Source organism: Hylobates moloch, unplaced genomic scaffold, assembly GCF_009828535.3.
Source record: "Hylobates moloch isolate HMO894 unplaced genomic scaffold, HMol_V3 SCAFFOLD_6, whole genome shotgun sequence".
Lineage (NCBI taxonomy): Eukaryota > Metazoa > Chordata > Mammalia > Primates > Hylobatidae > Hylobates > Hylobates moloch.
Window position 1 is genome coordinate 102,132,260 of NW_026652281.1, and position 19,037 is coordinate 102,151,296.

Sequence of the window (19,037 nt, forward strand, 5' to 3'; positions counted from 1 at the left end):
CCTCTCTAAGGACTGGCCACAAGCCCAGGCCTGCAGGTTCTCTTTCTTCTGTGACTTGCACCTGTTCCAACACTCCTGCCTCAAACTCTCCTCTATCTCCCAGCAGGCAATAAGGCTTCCCAAAGCTCCCCTCAGTCATCAGCCCCCCTACTCACAGCCCCCATGCTCACTGCTGTTCTACTTCCACCATTCTCCTAGTTACTGCTGTCTCCCCCATCAGACAGACCTCCCCCATCAGACAGACCGCAGACTCCCAAATGTCAGGGCTGTTTGATTGCCAGGTGCCCAGGTCCTAGCCCAGTGCGTCCCACACCGGAGCTCACAGGACTTGAATGGTTACAAACAGTCCTGAGCCTGAATGCAGGCTCCATACCACTTTCTATGAACTAGCTATGTGTCTGGGGGCACATCCAAACCACACCCAAAAAGCACAAAGAACAGGCCCAGCTCACATCAATGCTAGCTCAATAATTAATAAATATCCAGGCACAGTGGCTCACACTTGTCATCACAGCTACTCAGGAGGCTGATGCCAGAGGATCACTTGAGCCCAGGAGTTGGAGGCCAGCCTGGGCAACACAGCAAGACCCCGTCTCTTAAATATATAAACAAACAATAATACATTAATTACCATCCAGCTCAACTTTGCATTTCCCTCCCCTTCTATGGCACCCGCTGGCATATCCTTCTCCTAATTTCAACAAACTTCCACAAATCTCAAGCATTTCAATCCTTTCTATGTGATTTCACTACTTCTTCCCAAGAGCTCTCCATCACCCTGAGTACCCTGGCGGCCTGCCCACACTGTCTACCCTCTGCAGAGCCCAGCCATGGTACTCCTGCCACCACATGCCGAGCCACTCCCTTCCCAGCCACAGAAGCTAGGGACTTTCTGTTCTTTTAAGGAATTGAGCCTTGGTTGGTGACCAAAATATCACTCCCTACCCCAGCCAGCTAAAGCACCCAACATCCTCATGGACACCAACCTGACCCTTCTTTGACCTTCAACCTCACACTAGTCACAGCCCCAGTCCAGAGCCAGCATCTCAAAGCCACCCTGATGACTGAACCCACATCTGTGAACCCTCATGGTTTCTCTCTGATCCCCTGCCCACCCACCAGTCTCAGCACTAGGGAGAAAGGGTGGTCCAGGTCGACAGAGCTTCCCTCACATCTAAGCTGCCCAAACCAAGATGAAACTGACCTTCCCCACAACACAATGAGCGTCTTTCAAATCCTTTCACATCATCCCTTAAGCTTTAACAGCCCAAATCTACCTGAAGGATACAAATACTTGTGTGCTCCTACCTGTGCAGACTCTGGGGAAAGATATAAGAAATTGCTAACAGAGGTGGCCTCCTGGGAGGGTGACAGACTTCCTTCTCCCTGGAGATCCTCTTGTATTTTTGCTTTTACTCTGGAATGTATTTTTGCTTTTTACTCTGCTTTTTTCTCTCTCCTCTTCAAAAAAATAAATAAAAATTATCCTAGAGAGTACACATAAAAGAGGGACTTACCACTGATTTTTGCTCTTTTTCCTGTTCTTTATCTACAAAAGAAAGGAAATCAGTTTTTAAACTCACTTTTAAATAACTCTCCTCTGCCCTAATTTGCTACATGACCACAAAAACACTAATGTTTATGCTCACTCCCGGCCTAAAAATATTTTCCATTTTGGGCGCCCTCCGAGGTTGGAGGCGCGCACCACCGTCTCGCCTATGTGCCACCCTGGGCTGCAGCTGCGGTTCCGTGGGCCCCCAGTGTGCTCGAGTTCTTTCACTTAGTACATTATACTTTGCATTTTCCACGTTATTTATTTAGATCTTCACAGACTGGATGTTAAGCAAGTGGAAAGGCAGAGCAGCCTCCACTCGGGGTGCACGGGGAAGAGGGGGCGGCGGGCGTGGGTTTGGGCCTGGGACCCAGGTGTTCCTCTAGGCCCAGGGCGGGCGTCGCTGCCCATCCGCCCCACAGGTGGTTCTGAGGCGTCTCTCAACAGCCATATGGCGGACACCAGAACCCAGGTATAAGAGTGACCCGTTTCTGAGTGGGTCCCCACTCCCAGGGAGGGCAGGAGAGCGCCGGGGGCGTAACCCCCTCCCCCACGCTGGCACCAGTGTGAGGAGAATCGGCTTAAGGCAGCTCCCAGTCCCCGTCGCCCCCAAGGTCGAAAGAATCGGGGCAGGAAATGGGTCGGGGGACCCGAGTTTGGGCCAGAATGTTCAGAGCGTGTCCGTCCTGCTTTTTAAAGCCCCTCTCCCCATCCCACAACAAAAGCCGGGCGCAGAACCCCATCGCCCCCCGCGCTCGCTGCGGTCTCGCTCCCGGGTAACGGCCGATGGCCGCCCCCACCCCCGCCGCAGCCGGGAAGGAAATCCCGCGTCTCGGAGGAGGCGCTTCGGGCTCGGGCGGGTTCCGGGTGCCGAGGGGCCCGGAGTAGGTGGGCGCATAGGGGCTCCTGGGAGGCGGGACCAAGACGCGCGTTACCCGGAGGCCAGGCCCCGCGCTGCACCCTCCGCGGCCCGGGGCCTGAGGCCGGGCTCCCGGGGCTTCCCGGCCCAAAGCAGCGCAGCGCCCGGGCGGCCCAGCCCCGCAGCGGCCGCAGCAGCATAGCCGGGCGAGCGGATCCAGAGGCCAAGGCTTCCTTCCTGTGTGACTCGGCACGGGCGACTGCTGGTCCAGCCCTTGCGCGCCGCCTGGATCCCGGCGCCTGGCCCTTAAAGAGACCCGGTCGCATTTCATCTTCTCAGCGAGGGGAGCAATACTCGAAGGGAGAGGTTCGCCGCTGGCAGCCGGAAGCCTTCCCACTGCTAGGACGCTGGCAGAACGCACCCATAACTTGGCAACACTCGGAGGATGGATGGCAAATAATACCAGCGACTGATGGGTTAATTAATTATTGCAGATTACTTAATTGAACACCTTCTGTAATCAGACACCTGGCACACACTCATGATGTCACTTATTCCTCCCAACAACCCTGGAAATAGATATTGTCTCTCCCATTCTCCGAGCTTGTCCTCAGATAATTAGGTAACTTGTTCAAAATGGTCAGAAGCAACAGATATAACTCCTTGCTCTACTCTTTCCCCCCTTCTCACTACTGCATTTGACTAGTCTTTTTAAAACATAAATTTTTTGGCCAGGCACGATGGCTCACGCCTGTAATCCCAGCACTTTGGGAGGCCGAGGAAGGCGGATCACCTGAGGCCAGAAGTTCGAGACCAGCCTTGGCCAATATGGCGAAACCCCATCTCTACTAAAAATGCAAAAATTAGCTGGGTGTGGTGGGGGGGCACCTGTAATCCCAGCTACTCAGGAGGCTGAGGCAGGAAAATCGCTTGAACCTGGGAGGCGGAGATTGCAATGAGCCGAGATCGCTGCATTGCACTCCAGCCTGAGCAACAGAGGGACACTTCGTCCCACCCAAAAAAAAAAAAAATTTTTTTTTTAATGATCAGAAGCGGCTGGGCGCGGTGGCTCGGGCCTGTAATCCCAGCACTTTCGGAGGCCGAGGAGGGCAGATCACTTGAGGTCATGAGTTCAAGACCAGCCTGACCAACATGGCCAAATACTGTCTCTACTAAAAATACAAAAATTAGCCGGGCGTGGTACCGCACGCCTGTAATCCCAGCTACTCAGGAGGCTGAGGCACGAGAATCGCTTGAGTCTGGGAGGCGAAGGTTGCAGTGAGCTGAGATCATGGCCACTGCAATCCAGCCTGGGCGACAGAGTGAGACTACGTCTCAAAAAAAAAAAAAAAAAAAAAATCAGAAGCATTCATTAACGGGTGAAGCTAGAATTCCAGCCCATTTCTCTTGCTTTGCAGCTGGAGCTCTTTCCTCTGAACTTTGACAGTTCCAGCGTCTAGACTCTAAACGTACTAGATCCCTCCAGAGGATGCAACCAAATATTCCAACTGTACAGACAAGTAGGGGCTAGGGAGGAAGCATGTAAATTCCATCATACTCAGCAAAAATTCAGCCCAGATGTGGAGTCACAGAGTATTAGAATTCAGCAGGCCCAGGGCCAGTAACCGGAGCTGTTGCCAACCTTGACTCTGAAGGTTCCAGTGCTTGCGTGTAGGGGTTTCTCACCTCTCCCGGGAGGGCATGATGCTGGCAGTCACCACTAGGCAGGGAGAAGGAAGTCATTTGCCTCTAGGTCTGTTGCCTCATCTTGTGCTTCCTGCATATCTGCCACACACCTAGCAAGTGTGCTCTCCGTAAATAAACTTCAGGATTAAGGCCATTTGTGTGAGTGATTTGTGATGAAGCTGTTGGAGGTAACTGCCGATCAGATTTAAAGGAATGAAATGGACTGAAGCTGAGATGGGCAGGATCCAAACAGATCTGAATGAACTAGGGTGATGGCCAAATTATCCAAGATAGAATTTAAATCACATAAAAGGAGCGACACATACTTCCCATCCCTAAAAAGGAATGCCCCAAGACGGTGGAGCTCTGGCTTCATGGCAGCACTTGAGAAAACATGAATCGAAGTATCTGAAGGGACTTAGGCTGTTCCACGGAAGAACTAGTACCAGTGGGAGGCGAAAGTAAAAATATGCAGAACAAGTCCAGACTGTGATGCCCTGTGGGCTTGGATAGGACCTGAGGCTGCACACATTCTGCACCAACTACGTACCAGAACCTGGGCCCTGCAGGGAGAGAAGCACACCAGTCCTTGCTTTTGTGGAATTTGTATTTTTATTATATATATCAGCTAGCAATAAACGCTGAGAAGTGATGGTGGCTGCTCTAGACGGGATGACCAAGAGAGATCCCCTTTAAGAAGGTGATATTCACAATGCCCAAGGTGTTGGGAGATGGGGCCGCCATTTCTACACCTCCCTCCCTCTCCTCTGCTCCCAACTCTGGGAGGACTTCCCGACAGGAAGACTCCTCAGGAGAGCTGGAGTGCTGCCGTCATTAACGCCAGGCCAGAACACGGCGGGCTAACAGGGCGCTGGCCGGCGTGCCCACCTCTAGGTCTGCTAATATGTGCCCAGCTCTAGGTCCGCTAATGCGCTACGCGATAACGGAAAGAGAAGACAAGCCAGAACGGACGGCCGAGATCCCGTGGGGGCGCATGCGCGAGAGCGACCGCGGCGCCGTGCGCATGCGCGCAAGAGAGCGGGAAGCCGAACTGGGCGAGAAGTCGAGGAGGGCGGTGCTCCGCCGCGGTGGCGGTTGCTGTCGCTTCGCAGAACGTACTCGGGCAGCCTGCAGAGAAGAGTTGAAGGGAAGTGCGGCTGCTGGGTCTGCAGACGCGATGGATAACGTGCAGCCGAAAATAAAACATCGCCCCTTCTGCTTCAGTGTGAAAGGCCACGTGAAGATGCTGCGGCTGGTGAGGCCGGGCCGCGGAGGGAGGGAGGCTGATGAAGCTGCTCGGGGGCGGGAGATGTGGGTATGAAGTGCAAAGCTGAACGCCCTGGTTGCTTTTCAACCTCGCTTTGATCAAGATTGAAAGGCAAGGCATGGCCTCATGGGAGAAGAAGGAGAGAGATACGGCACTGTCCTCCCCGTAGGAGGGTTTAGGGATACACTCATTCATGAAAACCAGAGAGGGCGGGGCGCCGTGGCGCACACCTGTGGTCCCAGCACTTTGGGAGGCTGGGACGGGAGGATCGCTTGAGCCCAGGAGTTCGAGGCTGCAGTGAACGGTGATCGCACCACTGCACACACGCCTAGGCGACAGAGAGGCCCTGCCTCTAAAAAAAAAAAAAAAAAAAAAAAAAAAAAAAAAACCTTTTTCTTTTTTTTTTTAATTAAAAATCAGATCTACCCAAATGGTCTACATTTGGACCCACAAACCGGGTACCTAGGTTACCAGGCGAGACAACTGCAGTTATACCTCTCAGAAGCCCACAAAATTTGAAAGAAAAAAAAGCCTCAGGGGTTTCGGTGAATGTTGTGTGGACTTCTATAAGACAGACGTTTGATGTGACTGAGTTCAAGTCTGATACAGCCCAGAACCAGGACAAGGAGAGAACTGCTCGTTTCTAGGAGCAGACTTCCTACGGGGAGCAAGGCAGTCGCTTCTGAACAGGTTTGGAGAAAGTTGATCATTTGGAGAGAAGTGACCTAGCTAGTTAGAGAAGTGGAAACTATCCTAGTTGAAGGAATCTATTCTAGAAACTCATCATTGAAGGAATTCACAGAGAAACCTTACAGGGAAGGAAAAAAATAAATTGTTTTAAGTTTTAAAGAGTTGACATGGGAGAGGCGAAATGGAGATAGTTCAAAGTTACAAGGAAAACATTTCCAATTAATGTGAGGAGGAATCTTATATTGGGAGAGCTGCCAAAACTAAATGGCCACTTGGGAAGGCAGTACATTCCCAGACAAAAGTACCAGGCATAAGTGAGCACTTGGTGAGGATGTTATAAAGGAGACTCAAACTTAAGGTGAGTGAGTTGAACAAAGTGCATATAAGATCCTTCCCACACCAAAAGTCTGTGATTGTGAGAAGTAGCTTTCATATCATGTAAGTTGAGATACATAAGAGGTTTAGAAAACCACTCTGGAGTTGAGGGAAGGAGAGATAACTTTTGATTGGGAGTAAATACTCAGGGCAAAAGTGACCAGAAGGTCTGGGATCTTGAACACTGGAAAAGGAAAGATCTTGAACACTGAAGGGGGAACCATGTTCTGTGAGAATGGTTAGTTTTTGACATATTAATTCCCTCAACAAACCATTTGAATACTTAATATGGTCCAAACTCTGGGCTAGGAGCTGGAACAGCAAAGATGAACCAGGACAAAAATCCCTGACTTATGAAGTTCTTCAGTTTAATTATGAAACAGACACATGAGCAGATAGTTAAGATGTGATAAGGTGGAGATAGAACACAGAAGTGAGGCGTCTAACCAAGGAGAGGTGTCAGAAAAAAACTCTTCCTAGAGCAATCTAGGGTTGGATCTAAGAGCTGCCTGAGTAAAGGCATGGAGGCAAAAAATAGCACAATTGATGCAGAGAAATATAAGAAGTTGAGTGTTACCTCATTTATTCAACAAATAATCTGTGTAATGCCTGTCATGTGCCAGGCACTGTTGAAGGCTCTTGAAAAATACTAGTGAAAAAAAAAACAAAGATCCCTGCCCTCGTGGAGTACACATATTGGGATGGGAGGGCAGGGGAGGCAAACACATTTTAGTATTCTAGAAGGTGGTATGTGCAGTGGAACAAGAGAAAAGTAAAAGCCAGGTAAGGGAGTGTAAGGCGGGGAAGGAGTTGCAGAGAAAAGTTGCAGTAATGAGTAGAATTCTAGGCTTTGTTGAGATGACATCTGATCAAAGATTTGAGTGAGATGAGGGAGTTAGCTATGAGAATACCTGGAAGAAGAGTGTTTGAAGCAGAGAAAATCCAGTGCAGTGGCCTTATGGCAGGAATGTGTGGGAAGGCATCAAGAAAGAGCAAGGAAACCAGCGTAACTGGACTGGGGTGAGTGAGTGAAGATGAGGAAGGTTTTAAGTAAAGTATATGATCTAACTTACATTTTAAAAGTATACCAGGCCAGGCCCGGTGGCTCACCCTGTAATCCCAGCACTTTAGGAGGCCAAGGCAGGCAGATCATTTGAAGTCAGGAGTTCCAGCAGCCTGACCAACATGGTGAAACCCCATCTCTACTAAAAATACAAAAAAAATTAGCCAGGCGTGGTGGCACATGCCTGTAATCTCAGCTACTCGGGAGGCTAAGGCAGGAGAATCACTGGAACCGGGGAGACAGGGGTTGAGGTAAGCCAAAATCACCCCACTGCACTCCAGCCTGGGTGACAAAGTGAGACTCCGTCTCAAAAACAAACAAACAAAAATATACTAGCTGCTATGTTAACAGTAGATTGGTAGGGAAGGACAGAAGGGGATTGCTTCCGGGGCAAAGGTAAAACCAAGGAGACCAATTGCAGTAATCTGGGCAAGAGATGATGATGGTGGCTGGTGGTAGCAGAGCAGGTAATAAGAAGTAGCCACATTTGGGATATAATGTTTTGAAAGTAGCACCAACAAGATTTGCCAATGAGCCAGATGTGGGGAAAAAGAAAGAGGAGTCCAAGACAGCTTCTAAAGTTTTTGGTCTAAGCAACTGGAAGGATGGAGTTGCCATCCACTGAGATGAGACAGCCTATTGATAAAGCAAATGTGAAAAAAGGATCAGGAGTTTGATTCATGTGGATAAATTGTGAAGCAAGTCTTTTCTCAAGAAGTAGACAGGAGCCAAATTGTGGAAGATCTTGCAAACATGGTGAGAAGCAGGCTCTAAAGACCCTGGAGAGCCATTGAAGAATTTTAAATAGATGAAGAAATGCGTAAACAAATTTGCATGTTAGAAATTTCGTCATGGGCCGGGTGCGGTGGCTCACGCCTGTAATCCTAGCACTTTGGGAGGCCGAGGCGGGTGGATCACGAGGTCAGGAGATCGAGACCACAGTGAAACCCCGTCTCTACTAAAAATACAAAAAATTAGCCGGGCGCGGTGGCGGGCGCCTGTAGTCCCAGCTACTCCGGAGGCTGAGACAGGAGAATGGTGTGAACCCAGGAGGCGGAGCTTGCAGTGAGCCGAGATCACGCCACTGCACTCCAGCCTGGACGACAGAGCGAGACTCCGTCTCAACAAAAAAAAAAAAAAGAAATTTCGTCATGATAGTTCATGGAAAAGATGCTGAAAGGCAGTAGTTGTAAGGATGAAGAGGAGGGAGTGCCCAGAATGTTTAGGCATTAAGTCAGCAGGACCCGATTATTGATCAGTTGAGGAATGGGTAGGAACAGTGATCTTAGGTTCCTGGCATGGGTGATAAGGTAGATTGTGCTACCACCAGTTGAGGTTGTGAATCCAGGAGGAAGGGGCAGGATTTCGGTTTTAGACATGGTGAATTGAGATTCCTGTAGGTTATCCAGTTAGGGATTCTAAATGGCTACTTGGTGTGAAATGTGGAGAATGGACCTGGGTTAGAGACCCAGACTCATTGAGTGGAATGAGAATGACAGCATTTTACAGGGGAGAATAAAAGGAGAAGAACCCACCAAGAGAGAACAGTCGCAGAGGTTTAAAATCTCGGAGAAGTGACATGGGAGCCAAAAGAAAACAGTAGTAGGGGAAGGATAGCCAATGGCAATAACATCATAGGGGTCCACTAGGATAAGGAATGAAAAATATTCATTATAAAACAGCAGCTCAAAGTACTGGAAAAAAAGCAAAAAGCATTCATTAAATTTAGTATTTCTGAAATCACTGATGTTAGCAAAAGCAATATCCATAGAGTGGTAATGTCTGAGATATTATTGGTGAGATATGTAAAAGATAACTGGAAACAAAGGCCAGGAGCTTAGGAAAGATGTAAGAGCTGTAAATATAAATCACAGGAGAACACAGTTTGACAGAAACCATAGAAAGGTTTAAGGAAATGGAGTAATCACCAGTGCAAATTACCATGATGCAAAAAGGTTACAGAGGATAGGGACTGAAAAAGTGGCCCTTCATTTCATAATCTGTGGGCTGAAGACCTTGGTCCAATAGAGTAATTGGAGTAGTTTGAGATGATGTGTTGCTAATAGTTATTATATTATAAAGAATGAAGTTACTTAGTAACTAGTGATTTGTAATCAAACTGACCAATTTAGAAGTTGAAAAGAAGGGCATATTTATGCTAATAAAGTAATTGGAAGAATTATGAATAAGTAACCTATATGGACTTAAAATGAGTATGTATATGTTACCAGCTGAGAGGATATTTTAAAAGTCTAGCCAGGGAAGACTCTTGACCAAACCATTTACCAAAAACACAGAGCTTTGGAGAGAACTTTATTTCCTAAGAACATTGACAGAACTCCCTTGGGACCCACCAGCTATTTTTTTCACTTAACATTGCCATGTTCTGTATCTTCATTTGGAAATGAAGAAATTTCAGAGGTTTTTTTTTGTTTTTTGTTTGTTTTTTTTTTCACTTAAAATAGCATAGATTCTGATTGCATTGTTTAGGTGGAAGTGTATAAAATACGGTACTTTGGTAATAAAGCTATTAAACATCAGAATTGTTTTTCTTTGACAATTTTTTTTTGTTTTTGTTTTTGAAACAGGGTCTGGCTCTGTCACCCAGGCTGGAGTGCAGTGGCGCAATCTCAGCTCACTGCAACCCCCGCATCCTGGGTTCAAGCGAGTCTCCTGCCTCAGCCACCCGAGTAGCTGGGATTACAGGCGCCTGCTACCACACCTGGATAATTTTTGTATTTTTAGTAGAGACAAGGTTTCACCATGTTGGCCAGGCTGGTCTCAAACTCCTGACCTCAAGCGATCTGCCTGCCTTGGCCTCCCAAAGTGCTGGGATTACAGGCTTGAGCCACCACGCCCGCCCTGACAATTTGTTTTGAACCTTGCTCCTCATTATTTTTCATGGCAACATTCTAAGTTTAAATCTGACAGTAGACTCCAGATTGTTAAGAATTAAGGAGTGATAAATGGATGGTAAGAAATTATAGACAGCCAGTATACAGATTTTTGAAGAAGCGTAACAACAGTAGAAAACAGAACAAGGGTTTCTGTGGGGAGCAGGATAAAAGGAAGGAGTATGTGTGTGTGTATTTTAAAAGAAGACAACTGAGATGTTTCTAGGATGATGAGAAAAGGAGCTAGCAGAGGACGGATTGAAAGTACAAGAGGGGACGGAGGTACTTGGTGGAAAAAGATCAAGAGCACTGATGTGGGAAGTGATGGTGTCAGAAGCACAAGAGAAATAATTAATTAGACTTAAAACAGAGAGGAATACCCAGTCCTCTAAAAGACAAAGAGAAATCAATATCCATACACTTTAGCCATGGCTGTTTTATATGTGTGTGTGTATATGTAGAAACCCCAGTATCTGGTTATTTTTGTTTATTTGGAGATGAGGTCTCATTATGTTGCCCAGGCTGGTCTTGAACTCCTAGCCTCAAGCGATCCTCCTACCTCAGCCTCCCAAAATGCTGGGATTACAGGCATGACCCATTGTGCCCAGCCTATTATTTTAGAAATTGTCATTTTTACAGTTTAAATTTGTATTCAATTGTCACTGAATAAATCGTGGGTTTTTTTCTTCTAGGCACTAACTGTGACATCTATGACCTTTTTTATCATCGCACAAGCCCCTGAACCATATATTGTTATCACTGGATTTGAAGTCACCGTTATCTTATTTTTCATACTTTTATATATACTCAGACTTGATCGATTAATGAAGTGGTTATTTTGGCCTTTGCTTGTAAGTGTTCAGTTTCATCCTTAAACTTTACTTTTTCCTACCAGAGTGAGATATTCTAATGAACTCTGTTTTTTGCTTCTCTTAAACCTTTAAGGTAATCTCTGTTAGGCTTAGGAAGGAGGAGCTCTACACATTGCTAATGTGCCCTGTATTGCCTTGGGAGAGGGTCTCAAGGATGCAGGGCAGCCACAGAGCATAAGTTCTCTGTGCACCATCTGTCAGTAGATGCGGCTGACGCTTCTGTTAGAATTCACTTGGATAGATCTTCTAAAGAAATTTAAATTTAGGACCATGTTAATAAAATTATAGTGCATTCTTAATCTTTATTACCTATTTGAATGCATGTTAATATGGCCTCAAAATTGGAATAGAGATGGAGACAGATACACAAGTGTCTATCCTTGCACATCCTTGGTCACTAAATGGAACATCAAACTAATTGGGGAGGCTAAAGTACAATGTTATCTCACTTGAAAATATCCGTAGTTATTACTAAATAATGTTAGCACCTCTTATATTTCATAGTATATAGACTGCAACCTGCCATACTCATATCATTAGGAATAACTGGCCAGTGGAATGCCCAGATGGTTCTGAAAACTGTCAAATTGGGCAGATTGAAATTATTCGTTAAGATGTATGCAGCCCCTCAGCCTGGACTAGAAGCTGATTCTAAGAAAAACTGAGTGACTTCTCCTCTGTCCTCTTGCAAGTCTCATTCCCAGCATCCTGTCTCCGTAGGTCTCCCTCCTAAATCCCCCTGCTGCCCTTCTCTTTGGCTGGACTGATTGCTGCCATGTCTTCCTCAGCTGCACTGGTCTCATCCTCTTGGATGCCACAGTGCTAATATCCAAGCTGATAATTCCTATTAACAAGAGAAGACTTTAGAGCTATTCTTAAACCATAAGCATGCCTTTAAATGGTACCTTCTGGAACCATCTTCAAGGCCAGTGGCAAGCATTCCAGGCAAAACAAAAGCTTTTTAAAAGTCCTAAAAGGGAAAAGCTGGGAAATAGGATCTTCATAGCACCTCTCCTCTCAAAACTACTTGATGTACACTTCAGAGCTGGACTTGGTTGGAGGGAGGTCTAGGAGAAGAGATTACAAAGTCTTCCTCAGTTGGCCCTCATTTAGTGGCAGAAAGGGTTAAACTAAATTGTTCTAAAGATTTCTTCAAGAACATAATGAACACTGGTCCACATCCTCTTGTATAGTTGCTCTTCACACTCTGCTTCTTTAGAGTTTAATAAAACTAACACATTTTAGCCTTTCTTTTTTTCCAAACATAATTCCTTGGAGTTTCTAACATGTCCCAGTAATAAACTTGGAGCCGGGAGTGTAACAGAATACACTGAGAGAGAGTAGCTTATATGTAGCACACTGAAAGGAATAGTCCCCAAACCTCTAAGGATCAAACTTTACTGATACTGTATCTCTTAGAAATGGGGTGTTATATGGGTAACTAAGTTTTTGCTCCGTTACGAAACCCAGAATCCTTTCTGATCTTGATCTATTGAAATTATTTATTCAGCAAATGTTAAGTATTTGCTAATCCTAGATTCTGTAATTGGTTCTTTGTAAGACAAAACAAAAACCTTGTACCTCAGAAGCTTTAAATGCACCCAGGAAGCAACACAGAGAATAGGTGCTGTGATAGATATACACCTAGGATGGCGTGGATGCAACCCAGCAAGGGAAAGGGACCAAATCACAGTAGCCTGTGAAGAAAAACTGCCCAAACTGAGGGCCGAAGGATGAAACGTAGTTAGTAGATGACTGATACAGGGAAGGGAAAGTGCTTTTCTGCTAGAAAAGCAGCAGCATATGTGAGGGTCTAGGTGGAGAAAGAGCATGACCCTCCAGGACCTGCAGGTGTATCTGAATGGTTGGGTATTGAGTTGTGAACAACAGCCGGGGCAAGAGTGAGGTTTGTGACAACAGGGTCAGGGCATACAAGGGTTTGTGTGCTCTGGACTTTAACCCAAAAGCTAATGGGAGTTTTTGGAGGTTTTTAAATAGGAGAGTGGCATGATCAGATGATCAGCCTCCATGTCTTGAGAGGATACTGAGAGAGGAAGAATATGTTTAAGGAAGGGTGCAGGAGAGCAGTATGTAATGAGTTTAGCTTGATAAATACTAGATTTTAGTTACTTATGGGATATTCATATGGAGATGTTCAGAAATGGTGTGAAACTTAAGAGGAGCTAGAGCTGCAGCTTTAGGAATCATCACCTTGTGATGTTAACTGAGCTCGGACTGGCCAAAATAGTTCAGAGAGAGTGTAGAGAGAGTTGAAGGTAAAACTGGGAAACGCCAACATATGAGATGAGGAGTGGCCAGAAAAGGCAGGAGAGCACCAAAGTGTGACTGGTGTCACCAAAGCCAAGACGGGAATACATTTCAAGAAGAATGGACACATTTAAACAGAAAGATAAGTATACATTAAGTATACATACACACACACACTTTCTCTCTCTCTCTCTCTCTCTCTCTTTCTCTCTCTCTGCCCCCTGGTGACCTTTTCCAGAGGAGTTTGCCTCCAGTGGGCAAGTGACAGGAAAGTTGTGGGACTGAGCAGGCAAGGAAGGAGACAACTAGAGGGGTCATCTCTGAATTGAGGAAATATGGCCAGGGACAAATAAAAGTAATGAATAGAGTGAGGTCCCTGCAGAGTGGAATTGGAGCCAGAGCACAGGTGGAGAAGTTGCCTGGGGATCTTACCTAAAGTGTAGGACACAGAGATGGCTGACTGTTCCAATTAATCTGTAGGTGGGGAAAAGGTAACTTATAAGTACTTCCATCTGCTAGCCACTGCCTTTGCTAACTAGGATAGGGCTTGGTCATCTCCATTCAAATTGTCCCGAAGTTGTTGTCTCTGATAACAGTCTGTAGAGCAGGCCTTCTCTAATTGTTCCCCCCAAGAGCCCCAAATGACAGAAAACACAAAAAACCAGTCAACCCGTGGCTTTGAGGAGGTATCTAAGCATAGGCTCAGAATTCCTTTGAAATCCCTATTTTTGTAATTAAGTTTACATTCTACTCTGTGGCATATAGATGTTTCATTTTTAATATAAAAGAAATGGTCTAAATTACTCTTGAGGATCATTGGTGTTCCAGGGAAGGCATATCTTTTTTTTTTCCCCTGTGGTTCTCTGCGCTCCCTAGAACACCACTTTGATCCAAAGCCATCTATAAACACTTGCCCAGATTGCTCACAGGAGGCAGGCTGCCTGTCTGAAGTAGGAGTGTGGTCTGTTGCCTTTTGAAGCAGAGCAAATATCCAACACAGAAGAGAGTTAACCTAGAATAGCTGTCTCAGTATCTCCTACAAATGAGAACTTTTTTCTTCCTAAGTATATCTGATCTTGCCCTACCCCCATTGAACCTGTTCCTACTTTCTTTCTAATAACTGCTTTTCTAAATTACCAGGGTTTTGCAGTTTGCTATTTGTGTTATTCCTTCCTGCCTGTGGTTATCTGCAAACATACATAAACCTTTCTCAACTAGACAGTTTACCTTTCCCACGCTACACATCCATTTTAAAAATGTAAAATTGCACTTCTTGACGTCACAGTTAAGAATGAAACTAATTTTTACTTTGTAAAAGTATTAAGTGAATGAGCTATATCATCAGCAGTAATAACATAATTGGTCATCCATTGCATAGAGATGTCTGTGGGGGTTTCCTGAAAATTACCACTTTCTCTTAAGTATGTGCTATTTTAAGTTTTATTAATTGCCTTTTTTTTTTTTTTTTTTTTTTTTTTTGAGACGGAGTCTTGCTCTGTCACCCAGGCTGGAATGCAGTGGTGCAATCTTGGCTCACTGCAATCTCCATCACCTGGCTTCAAGCAATTCTCCTGCCTCAGCCTCCCAAGTAGCTGGGACTGCAGGCGCTCACCACCATGCCTGGCTAATTTTTGTATTTTTAATAAAGACCGAGTTTCACCATGTTGGCAAGGCTGGTCTTGAACTCACGACCTCAGGTGATCCACCCGCCTCAGCCTCCCAAAGTGTTGGGATTACAGACATGAACCACAGCGCCCAGCATTAATTGCATTTACTAACTTAAAGTTTGATATACAATGTAGACTACTCTGCATTTTCTTATGTTATTAAAAATGAGCATTTTTACTTCCCATGGCACCCCTTCTACCTCAAACTTTCTACATAATACATAATCTACTTTATTTCCTAATTAGGTGAGTTTTCCCTTCAACTACATTTATGTTAAGTAAAAAAGAAATAAAAAGCTTTTTAAGTAAATGATTGGCATATTACAGGTAAAAGAAAACCACTAGGTGTCATTATAGACCAGATACTATCTAGGTATCATTTTACAGTGACATTTTGGTTTCCTGAAAGATAGATGCTAACTAAATTTGTTTAATAAAATGAAACTTTCAAAATATTTAGGAAGCTGACTCCTTTTGTTGAAACAGAGTCTCACTCTGTTGCCCGGGCTGTAGTGCAGTGGCGTGATCTCAGTTCACTGCAACCTCTGCCTCCCAGGTTCAAGCAATTTTTGTGCCTCAGCCTCCCGAGTAGCTGGGATTACAGGCATGCACCACCATGCCTGGCTAATTTTTGGTTTTTTTAGTAGAGACAGGGTTTCACCGTGTCGGCCAGGCTGGTCTCAAACTCCAGGCTTCAGGTGATCTGTCCGCCTCCCAAAGTGCTGGGATTACAGGCGGGAGCCAGTGCATTTCACCTGCTGCCTTTTTTTTTTTTTTTTTTTTTTTTTTTTAGCATTGCTTGGTAGTCTTCATGTAAGGCTCAGCTTTGTTGTGTGTTTTTAGGATATTATCAACTCACTGGTAACAACAGTATTCATGCTCATCGTATCTGTGTTGGCACTGATACCAGAAACCACAACATTGACAGTTGGTGGAGGGGTAAGTGGAAGTCTTTCTGCTTTCTTTCTTCAGGTTTTATCAGAATGCAAATTTATTTGGAAAACAGATGTAAGAATAGAAAGCTGTACTATATTCATCCTTGAGGTTCCTAGGCCAATATACAGTGCCTAGTGGCTTAATATTTTTGTCTGTGAATGCTTGCCCTGATTAACATGAAGGAGTATGATTTTATACTAGAAGCAGAATTAACCCAATAAAGAGGTTCCTACAGATTTCTTATAGGTACATAGGGCTAGACTAGACTGACAAAAGCTACTGGAATCAGTTACAGCACTTAGCTCTGAGAAACCTGATGTCAAGCAAAACAAAACAAAAAGATGGATGAGTTTCATAGCTCTCCCTTTTATAGAAAAGGATACATACCTTTCGTTAAGATGAGACAGACTGTTCTGAGCTCAGTTATTTCTTGTTCAGATCCTTCAGATAGAATATAATAGATGATGTCCTTACGGTAAGAGAACATCGGCAGGGCACCTTGCAACTAAAGGATCATTTTGAACCCTACTTGAAGAGAAGCAGATCAATTCCATCAGACTTCATCCTAGAAAGCAAGCCAGAATATGACTCAAGTAATTTAGTTATAGTTCTATCTTGTATTCTCCTAAGATTTCTCATACAAGGTTCAAAATCATTTAGCTTTTCTAGGTTCTGACCTAGAGAATTGGATTAGAAAGTTCTTAGATAAATCTTCCTACTTCCATGTTCTTTCATAGTATGGGTCACTTAGGAGAACTCTCAGCCATATATGTCAGAACCCATGATTTTCATCCCCCTTAAGCCCTGAGCAACTTCATGAGGAGTCAGAATTATTCTAGAAATGAGATAGCTCTGTATCAATTTCCCCCAGTTGTTGTTGAAGATAATACTCATCTTTCTACTATGAAGAAGGAAGGACCAGGCATAGGATTTACTTTCATTCACTTTTTTACTCATTCATTCATTTACTCATTTCTTAAGTGTACTTTGGCAGGGGCTGACAAAATACAGAGTGCTATTCAGTATAGTAACCATAGTTGCTAGCCACATGGGGCTACTGAGCACTGGAAATGTGGCTGGTCTGAATCAAGATCAGCTGTAAGTATAAAAATACACATTTAATTTCAAAGATTTATTACCCCCAACAAGGAATATAGAATATTTTGTTAATAACTTTGTTGATTACATGTTAAATGATAATATTTTAGATATACTGAGCTAAATATATTAAAATCTATGACTTATTTTTTTTTTTTTTTCTGAGACAGAGTCTCTCTCTGTCACCCAGGCTGGATGGAATGCAGTGGTGCGATCTCAGCTCACTGCAGGCTCCGCCTCCTGGGTTCACGCCATTCCCCTGCCTCAGCCTCCCAAGTAGCTGGGACTACAGGCACCCGCCACCACACCTGGCTAATTTTTTGTATTTTTAGTAGAGACGGAGTTTCACCTTGTTAACCAGGATGGTCTCGATCTTCCAACGTCGTGATCCGCCTGCCTCGGTCTCCCAAAGTGCTGGGATTACAGGTGTGAGCCACCGCACCCGGCCGATTTATTTTTTTCTTTACATTTATAATGTGGCTGTTAAAAAATCTTTAATTATGTGGCTATGTTACATTGGTGACTCACATTATGCTGCTTTCAGACAGCACTGACTAGAGTGTGAGCCCCGTCCTCAAGTTGCTTAGAGCCTAACACAGGAGACACAAGTGGAAACTGCTGTATATAAGCTGTTGACAGGGAGCTGCAGGGTGCAGAAAACAGGAAACTACCTCTCTGGCAGTGGAATTGCTGTTTGCTGAGAATAAAGGAGAAAAAAGGGAAAAGGTTCCAGGTAGAGGAGCCAATATTGTACAGAGTACTAGTCATGAAAAGATTGGTAGAAGGTATTCAGTGTGGTGAGAACCTAGGAGGCAGTGGCTTGAGACTCTGGGTGGAAAAGGAGACTGTGAGAGCCATGTCTGGAGCCAGGAAGCCAAACTTCCTGACCACTGGAAGAAGCTGACCAAACAGCATGCAAGGAATGACATCTCCGTCTCCCACCCCCGGCACCAGCTCTCAGATAGCCATCAGAGTGTCTGAAGGCCCCCATGTGTTCTTATTTATTGTTTTTATCTAATTTTACTTTCTTAAGGCCTATTTAGAATCTCACCCCTTAAGCAGATGTAGCCTAGCCTTTGAGAGTTCACTTTGGATCATCTTATTAACTCCAGTTTTCTGGAGCTACAGTCCCCATGATTTAATATTGAGCTGGTGTTAACTTTGACCTTTTCTTCTGTAGAGTTTGTCAGTAGTGAAGTCAGAGTTGAACACTGGGGTTAGAAATATTAATAACTAAATATCCTCAGTAGGGCTTAAAAGAATACATGCAAGAGCAGGTCAAGAGATAAAAGCAAACAAGTATGGATTTCAGAGCCCACACTGCTTCATTATTTTTCTGCTCACTTAAATTATCTTTTCTCTTTCTATAGGCAAGTATTTAGAAAACTTAGCAATGAGGAGAATAAGATGATCTCTGAAGTCTCTCCATGTTGGTATTAGATGAAGCACAGGGAGCAATCCGAGTACCCTAGCAAGAGAGGAATCTGGTGGGCAGACCACTTAAAACTTGTGTGAATGACAGAGTGGGAACCATGGTTAGGGCAGTGACGCGTGTCTTTCTTTCCAGGTGTTTGCACTTGTGACAGCAGTATGCTGTCTTGCCGACGGGGCCCTTATTTACCGGAAGCTGCTATTCAATCCCAGCGGTCCTTACCAGAAAAAGCCTGTGCATGAAAAAAAAGAAGTTTTGTAATTTTATATTACTTTTTAGTTTGATACTAAGTATTAAACATATTTCTGTATTCTTCCACATATTTTCTGCAGTTATTTTAACTCAGTATAGGAGCTGGAGGAAGAGATTTCCGAACTC

General features: G+C 44.8%; 2 protein-coding genes across 7 annotated transcripts in view; one reads left to right on the forward strand and one right to left on the reverse strand.

The window, feature by feature from the left end:
• TK2 (thymidine kinase 2) overlaps positions 1-18,291 on the reverse strand; it is a 55,220-nt gene extending 36,929 nt beyond the window's left edge. For 2 of the 5 annotated variants that reach the window (XM_058441064.1, XM_032157543.2), the window contains exons 1-2: positions 2,488-2,673; positions 1,518-1,549 (exon numbers count right to left, since the gene is read on the reverse strand). In XM_058441064.1, the coding sequence (XP_058297047.1) occupies positions 1,518-1,549; positions 2,488-2,611 (156 nt within the window). In that variant the 5' untranslated portion in view covers positions 2,612-2,673. Of the gene's footprint in view, positions 1-1,517; positions 1,550-2,114; positions 2,353-2,487; positions 2,674-4,097; positions 4,518-16,516; positions 16,695-17,576 lie in introns of those variants that run through there. The other 3 variants (XM_032157544.2, XM_058441066.1, XM_058441065.1) reach the window with 3 other exon arrangements.
• Positions 4,605-18,977, forward strand: CKLF (chemokine like factor). Of its 2 annotated transcripts, XM_032157548.2 has the most exons (4): positions 4,619-5,352; positions 11,079-11,237; positions 16,037-16,132; positions 18,795-18,977. In XM_032157548.2, the coding sequence occupies exons 1-4, from the start codon at positions 5,002-5,004 to the stop codon at positions 18,918-18,920; spliced, it is 732 nt and encodes a 243-aa protein (XP_032013439.1). In that variant the 5' UTR covers positions 4,619-5,001; the 3' UTR covers positions 18,921-18,977. The 2 variants fall into 2 exon arrangements, with proteins under 2 accessions (XP_032013441.1, XP_032013439.1); XM_032157550.2 differs by lacking the exon at positions 11,079-11,237 and having other exon boundaries at positions 4,605-5,352.
• Positions 18,978-19,037: the final 60 nt, after the last annotated feature.